Source organism: Acanthopagrus latus, chromosome 3 (assembly GCF_904848185.1).
Source record: "Acanthopagrus latus isolate v.2019 chromosome 3, fAcaLat1.1, whole genome shotgun sequence".
Classification (NCBI taxonomy): Eukaryota; Metazoa; Chordata; class Actinopteri; order Spariformes; family Sparidae; genus Acanthopagrus; species Acanthopagrus latus.
In genome coordinates, this window is record NC_051041.1 from 2,060,001 (window position 1) to 2,074,090 (window position 14,090).

Consider the following 14,090-nt stretch of genomic DNA (forward strand, 5'->3'; position numbering starts at 1 on the left):
GAGTTTATAGTCCTGAGAGTTGAACACTGGATGACTGACAGCTGTCCTTCATGACAACAGAAGACACAGAAATCCTCCTCATCAAAAACATGACTTTGACCTGCGTCCTCATCTGGACTCTCCTCTGCTGCTGCTTCACAGGTAAAGTCCAGAGAATCAAACTCCTCTCCTCTATCAACATCCGTCCCTCTGAAATGAAGCCCACAAAACCATGACGCTGCTTTATGTTTTTGTCTCTGTGTCCTCAGAGTCCAGAGGTCAGATCACAGTGACTCAGCCTGGAGCAGTGAGCTCTGCTCTGGGAGGCTCCGTCACCATCAACTGTAGGACCAGTCAGGATGTTTATTTTAATGGCCATTACCATTTTTTAGCCTGGTACCAACAGAGAGATGGAGAAACTCCTAAACTTCTCATTTACACTGCTAGCACTCGAGCATCAGGGACTCCAGGTCGTTTTACAGGCAGTGGATCAAACTCTGCCTTCACTCTGACCATCAGTGGAGTTCAGGCTGAAGATGCAGCAGTTTACTACTGTCAGAGTCTTCATTATCCCAACAGTCAGTGGGTGTTCACACAGTGAAAAACCGTCGTACAAAAACCTCCCTCAGTCAGACTGAACAGAAACTGAACTGACTGCTGCAGCTGGAAGCTACTGCAGAGACTGATACACTTCACTGAGGACACACACACACACACACACACACACACACACATTTTTTAAATATCGTACATATTTTAAAGCACCATGGACCTGATTTGAAGTTATGTTGAAAAAATCAGATCATGTAAAGCTTGAAATACACTTCTTCAGCACAGCAGGTGACTGACAGTAGTGTCTGTTATTGTCCCATGAAAATGACAGAAATCAGCTGTGATAACTTTCTCTGACAATTTCTCTATCAAACAAATCAGTAGAAAGTGAAGCTGAAGAGAGAGAGACAGAATGTTTTATCCATCAACACCTTCTCTTATTTATCTACCTGCTTCAGGATACCACAGCTAAACACTGTCAGGCTGCACTGACACAACTATTTTTACTTTTACTTCATTACATATTCTCATCATTTTTCATGATTATCTAACATTACAAAATGCTGCTCAGAAAAACTGTGAAGATATAAATGTACTGTTTTAAATGAAGACATCAACACATCACAGGAGTTATTCTTGGAATGACACATGTGAACATCACTGAGTTGATCAATTGGTCTGTATTGTTTTAACATTCAGAGAATATCAGCTTTACTGCAAGAGACGCAAATACACTTTCAAACTGTGATGAATTTGGAGAAAGAGATGGAGTTCTCACTTTACGCAGATGATACGCTGATTTATATTCCTATTGCTGAATTATTGTTCTTTTAATAAGATTTTGTGAAGTAAGAAATGAAGAATAATTTATGGGAACAAATGAACCCTCTTGAGGCAATATGTAAGTATTAATAAGTAACTTTGTGTTTGACCACAAAAAATGGAAAGACTGCAGGATAAAATAAATTTGGTTCTGATGTGACTGTGTGCATTAATCTGACAAACATTCCTCATATATCATATTTGTTGAAAAAGAAGGTCAAAGACATGTCACAGTTATAATAAATGTGATGAAATCTTTATTGTTGTAAAATGTTGAAACAGAAGCAAGAACACATTAATGTTGAAACATGTTGAGAGAAAGAGAGAACAGAGAGAGAGCTGAGAGCAGTATGAGAGTAAAACCAGCAGCAGAGTCCCAGTGAGTCAGGTCAGGACTGGGAACACTGGTCTCTCCTCAGTGTCTCTGAGACTGGAGTCTGGGAGCCCTGGGTGGCCTCACAGGTCACAGAGCCCACCTTCCTCCACTGGTCTGCAGGGAGCCTCAGGGTGCTGCTCCAGCTGTAGCGGCCGTCCTTCTCCAGCACCCCGGGGCTCCTGCTCTGCTCCCAGCTGCTGCTGCTGCTGCTGCTGCTGCTGCCGTCCACCTTCCAGGACAGACTCCAGTCTGAGGGGAAGCCCTTGTTGGCCAGACACATGAGCGTGGCCTTCCCCTGCTGCAGCTCCTCACTGGAGGGGGGCAGCACCGTCAGGGTGGGACGGACATCACCTAGGAGACACCAATCAGCTTAGAGGACAGGGACCACACTGCTGTCAATCAACCAGCAGACACTGGGACACCTTCACTGTGTGAGAGTTGATTTAGTCCTTTAAGGAGTTTCAGTCAGATGGTTTTTCTGCTCCACCAGTCACTCACACATTGTTTCACTTCCCTTTAAGAAGCCTCTCATGCATATCAGCACAGAGAGAATCATCAAACAGAATCAGCTGAAATATATCAAACTACACTGGAAATAAAACACATCAAACTTTCTCATCACAATCAGACAAAACCTGAACTATATGTGACTTTGAAACATTTAGTGGACACATACACAAATACAGAAAATGAACTGACTGCAATCAAATGTTGGACAAGAGGAGCATTTTGAACACTGCTGTCATCCAGGTGAATAATTACATCTTGTCTTGCAAAACATTTGTAAAACAGGTTTACAGTTTTATCTTTTCTACACTTCAGGCTGTTTAAATGTGACTTTGACAGGAATGTGTAAAGAAATGTTTAGTAAAGCTGCTCTGAGTTAGCCTCCATGATAAAGGAGGAGAATTAAAACATGAAGTCTAAAAGTGTTGGAATTAAAACAACATATATTTATCTGTCTCAAACACGCAAAACATGAAATTAAAAATTACTTCACAGTATTTTACAAAGGATTTGTGCAGAAACTTACTTCCAACATCCAGTCTGGTTCCTCCACCAAAAGTCCACCACAGTGATACAAACTCATTGAGCCGCCGTACAAAAACCTCTGACTGTAGAGAGACACGGCTCTCTGACTTTGTCACACTGAACTAAACCTACATGCCTTCATGATAAAACTTTACTATTAAATTTGGAATTAATGATTTATCTATCATCTTAACATTTCATATTTAGTACAACAAGTTTCTGAATTTATATTTCAACAGCAAACTTTGTCTCTTACTGACACATGTTTGTGCAAAAATTAAACATTTATTCGAAAAACAGACCATTTTCCTTCCAATAAGTAGAAAAAAGAAAAAAAAGAATCTGAAATGATAAAACCATTGAAACATTTGACTTACTTCCAACATCCAGTCTGGTTCCTCCACCAAAAGTCAACCACAGTGATACAAACTCATTGAGCCGCCGTACAAAAACCTCTGACTGTAGAGAGACACGGCTCTCTGACTTTGACACAAACAAACTCAACACAATCAATCTCTGATCGTAAAATAGTATCAGCTGATATGAAAAGTGATGATTTAAAAAGCCACAGATTTACAGAATGTATGTTTTATTTGATATATGTTCATTTTTTTATTGAACTGAATTTACTCCTCATTTAATTTAAATAAGACATACGACATTGTGAAATACATTTTCAACAAACATGAAGCCAAACTCAAATACGATTGACATTTAAAATATCCTAATCAATACTTTGAGTGATTGATCCATTGATGAGCAGCATGATGAGAGTAATCCAAGTCCCTGTTGGAGTCAGTCAGAGCATTTCCATAGAGAGCCACTTTGCATCAGCAGCACCATGCTCCAGTGCTCTGGGAGAGTTTATAGTCCTGAGAGTTGAACACTGGATGACTGACAGCTGTCCTTCATGACAACAGAAGACACAGAAATCCTCCTCATCAAAAACATGACTTTGACCTGCGTCCTCATCTGGACTCTCCTCTGCTGCTGCTTCACAGGTAAAGTCCAGAGAATCAAACTCCTCTCCTCTATCAACATCCGTCCCTCTGAAATGAAGCCCACAAAACCATGACGCTGCTTTATGTTTTTGTCTCTGTGTCCTCAGAGTCCAGAGGTCAGATCACAGTGACTCAGCCTGCAGCAGTGAGCTCTGCTCTGGGAGGCTCCGTCACCATCAACTGCAGGACCAGTCAGAATGTTTATGTTTCTGGCAGCACCCACCTTTTAGCCTGGTACCAACAGAGAGATGGAGAAACTCCTAAACTTCTCATTTACTATGCTAGCACTCGAGCATCAGGGATTCCAGGTCGTTTTACAGGCAGTGGATCAAACTCTGCCTTCACTCTGACCATCAGTGGAGTTCAGGCTGAAGATGCAGCAGTTTACTACTGTCAGAGTTATCATAGCATCAACAGTCAAGCTGTGTTCACACAGTGAAAAACCGTCGTACAAAAACCTCCCTCAGTCAGACTGAACAGAAACTGAACTGACTGCTGCAGCTGGAAGCTACTGCAGAGACTGATACACTTCACTGAGGACACACACACACACACACACACACACACACACACACACACACACACACCAGTTGTTCCCTGAAAGACCCATAATTTGCTGTAACTTTCTTGAACTGAAAACTTAAACCATCAGAAAATTAGGCTGTATGCAGATGACATTCTGCTATATGTTACCCGACCCTCCTCCTCCCTTTTTCAGTTTTCGCTTAGATGGTTATCGACATTTTCTTGGAACCATCACTTCCATTTTAAATGACCAAGAAATTAAGAAATATGCGATGTCTTCTAAAGCAAATTTGGGGGGCAACTCACGAAGGACCAGGTGTTATAGTGTACTTTGGCTGACCTCCTATGGGGGATAATTCAATATCAGATGTGCAAATGGCAAAAAACTGCCTCAGTTATATTTATCATATTTATTCATATCATATCATATCATATCACCAATAACAAAAGAAAGTCTTACACACACAGGTTTGTTGATAAAATGTGAGTTTATTTTAAAATTAGCAACAGGAAAGAAATGACTGATAGATGTGTGATATTGTGGAAAAGTCAGACTAAGACAAATGTCTTTGCACATACGTCTCTGTGTCTCCACCTGGCCTACATCATGTCATTCCACCTTTCTCTTTCTTCCAGTTTGGGTACTCACTCTCTGAAATATCCACCTCCAGCAGCACCTCATCAGAGTTTTTTCTCCCACATGGTTCCTTGCCTGACATATGTAAAGTGTAAAGTGTTGGACTGTTTCAGAGAGGGTAAAGACAGAACCTGCCCTGAGGCCACCTTGAGTAGGGAGCTGGAGGCAGTCCTCCTGTACCAGGTGTATCTGCCTGCAGCTGGGTTGGCAGTACTACTGCAGGTAAGGTTTATACTGATGCCTTCTGCCAGGCTGCAAATGCGACTGACCTCAATTAAAACATTCACTGGAGCATATGTGCAAAAATCAGAAGAAGTGTTATATATTAATGCTTGGATTACCATGGAAATTAAAAACACTCAAATTTTCACATTGTTTCTGGATTATGATCCTGTTTGGACAAACACAAATTTAAATCTGCACCAATAAAACTTGTATAACGGAAATGCAAGAAAATCATTTAATTATTACACAAGTGGCGTACTGACATACAGTATTTCTTTGTCTGTGGACCAGTGTTTTATCCCCATAATCTAAACTTGTCAACTTTAATAGATTTCATTGTCATGAAGGTGATTTCCACTGTCATTTAAAAATACATGTTTTTTGAGGTACTTTCACTCAGAAAATGTATAAAATATATGTTATTAAAATCTGAATACATTTAATTCTAACACCTGGAGTTCAGGATTAACATGTAGTCCAGATGTACTCAGTTCTTCTCCAGTTGTCTTTGAGTTAATGATGCCATATCTCTGCATTATGATCAGGTACAAATGATCCACTGCAGTTGGGTACAGGGCTTTAATAGCCACCACGAGGATGGGACATTTTACCCCAGCTGTAATGCTTCATATTGTCTTACAAATATTTGTCCACTGTAGTGCACACTATGCATAAAAAGGGATATATATTTGTATAGATGTTCTATGTGTGTGTAGCATGAAGGGACTACAGTTTACAGTTCATTATGCACCTTAGATTGCAACATGTGAAATGAATTATCTTCATTACCTTGAAATAGTGCAGGAAAAACTCAAACATCCTGTTGCTTCAACTGGAATTTGTATAACTTTAAATAAAGTCTTAGACTGGAAACACAGATTGTACTTTGCATTTTTTAAAACCCTAACCCTGTGATATGCAGTTTAAACAACAACAAAAACAATCTAAATCTACATGTGAATATGTAAATATGTAGGTCAGTATCATGATATGTTGAGTTCAGCTCCAGTTGACTGACTCTGTGTTTTTGCATATGTGTCCTGCCTCTCTGCTCCCAGCCGTTAAGAGGCCAGTGTTGATCAGTGGCTGTCCAGGCCTTTCACAGCCACTGACACGCCGGCAGCACAATGATGATGTCACTGCTTCTACTGCTGGCCACCCTGGGGCTCCTTGTTCAGGGTGAGACTCTCTGCTGAAAACTTTGCTTCAGGATGCCACCAGGTTCACCACAGTGATGTTCTGCTATGATGGAGAAACACTGAAACAAGCAGCATGGACCTTCTTCCATCTGTTCTCCATGTTAAAGAAATGATCCTCTTCTGTCTGGATGTTGATCGTCTTTCTCCAAACTGGATTTGTCTCAATAACTGTTCTCCTCTTTTTCATGTTTTGCAGATTCAACAGGACAAGTCACAGTGACTCAGTCTCCTGGAGCTCAGTCTGTTGCTCCAGGACAGACTGTTTCTATCAGATGTAAAGTCAGCCCAAGTACGAGTTACTGCTTCCAATGGTACCTTCAGAAAACTGGAGAAGCTCCTACACTCCTTATTAGATGTGGCTCAACTCGACATTCTGGAGTTTCAAATCGTTTCAGTGGGTCAGGCTCTGGGAATGATTACACTCTGACCATCAGTGGAGTTCAAGCTGAAGATGCAGCAGTTTACTACTGTCAGAGTGATCATAGCATCAACAGTCAGTCGGTGTTCACACAGTGAAAAACCGTCGTACAAAAACCTCCCTCAGTCAGACTGAACAGAAACTGAACTGACTGCTGCAGCTGGAAGCTACTGCAGAGACTGATACACTTCACTGAGGACACACACACACACACACACACACACACACACACACACACACACACTCAGCTTGATAACACAAGATTAGAACATTTCTTAATCGAAGACAACATGAGGACACAGAGCAGCATCAGAATCAATTCTGATCAAGGTTGTCTCAAAAAAAGCTGTTATCCTCAAATCACAACTGATATTATCTTAAACAAATAAAATGATGTCCAGTGAATAAAAGTTAAATGTCTGCTATGATCATAAAAAAGGATCGATGACAAAATTATATCTTCATCTGAAACAATATCAACTTCACATTAAAAAGTGAAATAATTGACTGAGTGACAAAAACAGTCATTTACATCCATAAAGACTCCGTCATGTTCTTGATGGTTTCATGTCAGTATGATGCACGTCCCTTCAAAGAAACACAACTTAACCTTCTCTTTAAATGTTTTAAAATCAATCAAACAACATTTTGAATCATTTTTCAAGAACCATGAACCAAAAGTCATATTAAACTGGTGCTTCAAATATACAAATAAATTCAAGTGAATTAAGCTGGAAAGACCATTGAAGAATATCCACAATCTTGAAACAATGAAAAAGTAATAAGGAACTAATGGAGTTCTTACTGTAGTGACTGTATGCGTTAATCTGACAAATGGTACTCATATATAAGTTAAAAAGAAGGCAGAAGACACGTCACATTTATAATAGAGATAATGAAATCTTTATTGTTGTAAAATATTGAAACAGAAGCAAGAGAACATTCATGTTGAAACACATTGAGAGAAAGAGAGAAAGATTACTGCAAGAAATACAAATTACACTTTCAAACTGTGATCAATCTGGAGAAAGAGAAGGAGTTCTCACTTTACGCAGATGACACTCTGATTTATATTGCCATTGCTGAATTATTGTTCTTTTATTCAGGTTTTTTTTTCATTGTGTCCAGGAAATATTCATCTTTATGAAGGCAAGATGATTTTAATGACAAAAGGTTTTTTTTTTCTTTTTTTTTCTTTTTTTTTTTTTTTTAAAATGTGTTGTTACCTACGTCAATAACAGTAGATGAAACAGAAAACTCTGTCGGATAAAATCAACAGTCTTAAAACCATTGACAATTAATCTGGGAAAAACAGCTTTGGTTCTGATGTGACTGTGTGCATTAATCTGACAAACGTTCCTCATATATCATATATGTTGAAAAAGAAGGTCAAAGACATGTCACAGTTATAATAAAGGTAATGAAATCTTTATTGTTGTAAAATGTTGAAACAGAAGCAAGAACACATTAATGTTGAAACATGTTGAGAGAAAGAGAGAACAGAGAGAGAGCTGAGAGCAGTATGAGAGTAAAACCAGCAGCAGAGTCCCAGTGAGTCAGGTCAGGACTGGGAACACTGGTCTCTCCTCAGTGTCTCTGAGACTGGAGTCTGGGAGCCCTGGGTGGCCTCACAGGTCACAGAGCCCACCTTCCTCCACTGGTCTGCAGGGAGCCTCAGGGTGCTGCTCCAGCTGTAGCGGCCGTCCTTCTCCAGCACCCCGGGGCTCCTGCTCTGCTCCCAGCTGCTGCTGCTGCTGCTGCTGCTGCTGCCGTCCACCTTCCAGGACAGACTCCAGTCTGAGGGGAAGCCCTTGTTGGCCAGACACATGAGCGTGGCCTTCCCCTGCTGCAGCTCCTCACTGGAGGGGGGCAGCACCGTCAGGGTGGGACGGACATCACCTAGGAGACACCAATCAGCTTAGAGGACAGGGACCACACTGCTGTCAATCAACCAGCAGACACTGGGACACCTTCACTGTGTGAGAGTTGATTTAGTCCTTTAAGGAGTTTCAGTCAGATTGTTTTTCTGCTCCACCAGTCACTCACTCACACATCGTTTCACTTCCCTTTAAGAAGCCTCTCATGCATATCAGCACAGAGAGAATCATCAAACAGAATGAGCTGAAATATATCAAACTACACTGGAAATAAAACACATCAAACTTTCTCATCACAATCAGACAAAACCTGAACTATGTGTGACTTTAAAATATTTAGTGGACACATACACACATACAGAAAATGAACCGACTGCAATCAAATGTTGGACAACAGGAGCATTTTGAACACTGCTGACATTGTGGTGAATAATTACATCTCGTCTTGCAAAACATTTGTAAAACAGGTTTACAGTTTTATCTTTTCTACACTTCAGACTGGTTAAATGTCACTTTGACAGGAATGTGTAAAGAAATGTTTAGTTAAGCTGCTCTGAGTTAGCCTCCATGATAAAGGAGGAGAATTAAAACATGAAGACTAAAAGTGTTGGAATTAAAACAACATATTTATCTGCCTCAAACACACAAAACGTGACATTAAAAATGACTTCACAATATTTTAGTCAGTATTTGTGTAGAAACTTACTTCCAACATCCAGTCTGGTTCCTCCACCAAAAGTCCACCACAGTGATACAAACTCATTGAGCCGCAGTACAAATACCTCTGACTGTAGAGAGACACAGCTCTCTGACTTTGACACAAACACACTCAACACAATTAGTCTCTGATTGTGAAATATTATCAGGTGATGTGAAAAGTGACGATAACACAGAGCCACAGATTTACAGAATGTATGTTTTTATGTCATATATGTTCATTTTTAAAGATACTTAAATTACTCTTTCCTTTAATTTAACAAGACAGACGACATTGTGAAACACATTTTCCAAGACGTTTCAAGCCAAAAGTCATAAAATTGTTATTGGAAATATCCTAATCAATACTTTAAGTGATTGATCCATTGATAAGCAGCATGATGAGAGTAATCCAAGTCCCTGTTGGAGTCAGTCAGAGCATTTCCATAGAGAGCCACTTTGCATCAGCAGCACCATGCTCCAGTGCTCTGGGAGAGTTTATAGTCCTGAGAGTTGAACACTGGATGACTGACAGCTGTCCTTCATGACAACAGAAGACACAGAAATCCTCCTCATCAAAAACATGACTTTGACCTGCGTCCTCATCTGGACTCTCCTCTGCTGCTGCTTCACAGGTAAAGTCCAGAGAATCAAACTCCTCTCCTCTATCAACATCCGTCCCTCTGAAATGAAGCCCACAAAACCATGACGCTGCTTTATGTTTTTGTCTCTGTGTCCTCAGAGTCCAGAGGTCAGATCACAGTGACTCAGCCTGCAGCAGTGAGCTCTGCTCTGGGAGGCTCCGTCACCATCAACTGTAGGACCAGTCAGGATGTTTATAATAATAATTATTTAGCCTGGTACCAACAGAGAGATGGAGAAACTCCTAAACTTCTCATTTACTCTGCTAGCACTCGAGAATCAGGGATTCCAGGTCATTTTACAGGCAGTGGATCAAACTCTGCCTTCACTCTGACCATCAGTGGAGTTCAGGCTGAAGATGCAGCAGTTTACTACTGTCAGAGCTGGCATTACCCTAACAGTCAGTGGGTGTGCACACAGTAAAAAACCGTCGTACAAAAACCTCCCTCAGTCAGACTGAACAGAAACTGAACTGACTGCTGCAGCTGGAAGCTACTGCAGAGACTGATACACTTCACTGAGGACACACACACACACACCAGTTGTTCCCTGAGAGACACATAATTTGCATAACTTTCTTGAATTGAATTTAAACTATCAGAAGATTAGGCTGTATGCAGATGACATTCTGCTATATGTTACGCGACCCTCCTCCTCCCTTTTTTCAGTTTTGGCTTAGATGGTTATCGACATTTTCTTGGAACCATCACTTCCATTTTAAATGACCAAGAAATTAAGAAATATGCGATGTCTTCTAAAGCAAATTTGGGGGGCAACTCACGAAGGACCAGGTGTTATAATGTACTTTGGCTGACACACACACACAATTTCCACTATCTTTAGTCTCACCACTAATGAAAATGATTTAAAATTTTAAAAAAAAGAAAATCTTCATAGAAATCAAAATATTTTCTGCCAACTTTGGATAGTTAATAAGAGATGTCTTGGTCATGACCTTTGACACACACACACACACACACACACACACACACACACACACACACACACACACACACAAAATTATCACTTACACTCATGATCAACCAAATGTGTGCATCCCTCTAATCACATTGGAGATACATTATATCAGTAGACAGCTGAATTAATTATACATAACGGGATTTTACAGACAGAAGATTGACAGATATGTTCTGATTAAGTCTTGACAAAAGGTCTTTGGTGCATCAACTCTGCAGTTAGATTTTGTCATAAAGGAACATCTGTCCTGAGCAGCAGCAGCAGATAATTCCTCCCCAAAATAAGAGGGCCAGGCATCCCTAAAATCACAGGCACTGTTTCACCCAAGCAGGCTCCCTAACCAAGCAGGAATGAAACAAGCTATAAACATTTGAACAGAAACGACTTAATCTGCTATGAGAGGAAACATAGTAGAAAGCATTACACCAAAACTTTCAAATGCTAAACTAATTGGTTTTAGTCAGCAATAGTGCATTGTCAGGAGTGACCTGAATTACTTCACCATCAGTGGCCAGAGGACAGAAATGCCCTGCTTGAGATGTAAGAACTTAAACTATGAATATATAACGATCCGCTCTGACCTGAATATATTAGTCGGCAGCAGCTTGAAGACAACAATTCCCTGCTTAACATTAACAGGCCTTAGAAAGCAATGGCAAATGGTCAGCAATGACTGGAATAGCAATACATTGAACAATGTGATGATTTCTAATCAGCATATTGTGGGTCTGGATTAGTCATCTAATTTTAGACCTATTTCATGTAGCATAGCTGATTATGGAAGAGCAGGCATTTACATTTATCGTGAGGTACGAGAACTTACCAAGCAATGACGACTACATTAAAAACAATAGGTTTCATGTTACATATGACCAAATAACCTTATTGTACAGAGGAATTTATAAATAGTGTCCCATCTTTAAAAGCCGGTTACTCCTCTAGCTGAGGTAAATCAAGAAGAATAACAAACCTCCCACAAAGAGTTCCTTGTTGCAAGTACGCTAGATGAGAAAACTCAAGACAAAATGCTCTTTTAGAATTTACAGGACAAGACTTTTCCTGGCACAGGTAGACACTGGTAGAATAAAGACAATGCTTCAGTTTGGAAAAGCACCATGGAACCTCCAAACTAAGAAGAAATGATGGATTGATGTGAACATGGAGGGATTAGGATAACAAGCAGCTTAATGCAGGTGAATGTTCATGAATGTTAAGTAAAGCCTATCCTTAAAGAGCTTGAAAAGAAATAATGGGACACAATGTATTCCTCCTTCATTGTCGGATAAAGGATTTTAATTTGTGTCTCTGAATACCATCTGAAAGTTTGTTCTTTGATGAATCAGACAAAACTCATGGGGAGGGTCCAGGTTGACATAACTGAAGCATTTCCATAGAGAGCCACTTTGCATCAGCAGCACCATGCTCCAGTGCTCTGGGAGAGTTTATAGTCCTGAGAGTTGAACACTGGATGACTGACAGCTGTCCTTCATGACAACAGAAGACACAGAAATCCTCCTCATCAAAAACATGACTTTGATCTGCGTCCTCGTCTGGACTCTCCTCTGCTGCTGCTTCACAGGTAAAGTCCAGAGAATCAAACTCCTCTCCTCTATCAACATCCGTCCCTCTGAAATGAAGCCCACAAAACCATGACGCTGCTTTATGTTTTTGTCTCTGTGTCCTCAGAGTCCAGAGGTCAGATCACAGTGACTCAGCCTGGAGCAGTGAGCTCTGCTCTGGGAGGCTCCGTCACCATCAGCTGCAGGACCAGTCAGGATGTTTTTAATAATGATTATTTAGCCTGGTACCAACAGAGAGATGGAGAAAGTCCTAAACTTCTCATTTACTATGCTAGCACTCGAGAATCAGGGATTCCAGATCGTTTTACAGGCAGTGGATCAAACTCTGCCTTCACTCTGACCATCAGTGGAGTTCAGGCTGAAGATGCAGCAGTTTACTACTGTCAGAGTCTTCATTATCCCAACAGTCAGTGGGTGTTCACACAGTGAAAAACCGTCGTACAAAAACCTCCCTCAGTCAGACTGAACAGAAACTGAACTGACTGCTGCAGCTGGAAGCTACTGCAGAGACTGATACACTTCACTGAGGACACACACACACACACACACACACACACACACACACACACACACACACACACACACCAGTTGTTCCCTGAAAGACCCATAATTTGCAGTATCTTTCTTGAATTGAAAATTTAAACCATCAGACATTTAGGCTGTATGCAGATGACATTCTGCTATATGTTACGCGACCCTCCTCCTCCCTTTTTCAGTTTTCGCTTAGATGGTTATTGACATTTTCTTGGAACCATCACTTCCTTTTTAAATGACCAAGAAATTAAGAAATATGAGATGTTTTCTAAAGCAAATCTGGGGGGCAACTCACGAAGGACCAGGTGTTATAGTGTACTTTGGCTGACCTCCTATGGGGGAGAATTCAATATCAAATATGCAAATGGATAAAAACTGCCTCATTTATATTTATCATATTCACCAATAACAAAAGAAAGTCTTAGACGCACAGGTTTGTTGATAAAATGTAAGTTTATTTTAAAATTAGCAACAGGAAAGAAATGACTGATAGATGTTTGATATTGTGGAAAAGTCAAACTAAGACAAATGTCTTTGCACATACGTCTCTGTGTCTCCACCTGACCTACATCATGTCATTCTACCTTTCTCTTTCTTCCAGTTTGGGTACTCACTCTCTGAAATATCCACCTCCAGCAGCACCTCATCAGAGTTTTTTTCTCCCACATGGTTCCTTGCCTGAAAAATGTAAAGTGTAAAGTGTTGGACTGCTTCAGAGAGGGTAAAGACAGAACCTGCCCTGAGGCCACCTTGAGTAGGGAGATGGAGGCAGTCCTCCTGTACCAGGTGTATCTGCCTGCAGCTGGGTTGGCAGTACTACTGCAGGTAAGGTTTATACTGATGCCTTCTGCCAGGCTGCCAATGCGACTGACCTCAATTAAAACATTCACTGGAGCATATGTGCAAAAATCAGAAAAAGTGTTATATATTAATGCTTGGATTACCATGGAAATTAAAAACACTCAAATTTTCACATTGTTTCTGGATTATGATCCTGTTTGGACAAACACAAATTTA

The 14,090-nt window shown here is 40.5% G+C and overlaps 6 gene segments (V, D, J or C); 4 read left to right on the forward strand and 2 right to left on the reverse strand.

The window, feature by feature from the left end:
• LOC119015186 overlaps nucleotides 1-707 on the forward strand; it is a 1,081-nt gene extending 374 nt beyond the window's left edge. Inside the window, 2 exon segments of the V gene segment in view lie at nucleotides 1-141; nucleotides 249-707. The exon segment at nucleotides 1-141 is cut by the window's left edge and continues 374 nt beyond it. Of these exon segments, the coding sequence occupies nucleotides 51-141; nucleotides 249-580 (423 nt within the window).
• Nucleotides 708-1,607: 900 nt separating this feature from the next.
• Nucleotides 1,608-3,190, reverse strand: LOC119015226. The segment is given in 2 exon segments: nucleotides 1,608-2,080; nucleotides 3,139-3,190. A coding segment is annotated over 1 exon segment (267 nt).
• A 363-nt stretch (nucleotides 3,191-3,553) lies between these two features.
• On the forward strand, nucleotides 3,554-4,201 carry LOC119017017. The segment is given in 2 exon segments: nucleotides 3,554-3,762; nucleotides 3,870-4,201. Coding segments are annotated over 2 exon segments (423 nt in total).
• A 3,971-nt stretch (nucleotides 4,202-8,172) lies between these two features.
• LOC119016844 lies at nucleotides 8,173-9,430 on the reverse strand. The segment is given in 2 exon segments: nucleotides 8,173-8,665; nucleotides 9,350-9,430. A coding segment is annotated over 1 exon segment (267 nt).
• A 328-nt stretch (nucleotides 9,431-9,758) lies between these two features.
• LOC119017018 lies at nucleotides 9,759-10,404 on the forward strand. The segment is given in 2 exon segments: nucleotides 9,759-9,974; nucleotides 10,082-10,404. Coding segments are annotated over 2 exon segments (414 nt in total).
• Nucleotides 10,405-12,331: 1,927 nt separating this feature from the next.
• On the forward strand, nucleotides 12,332-13,886 carry LOC119016903. The segment is given in 2 exon segments: nucleotides 12,332-12,538; nucleotides 12,646-13,886. Coding segments are annotated over 2 exon segments (414 nt in total).
• The last annotated feature ends 204 nt before the right edge of the window (nucleotides 13,887-14,090 follow it).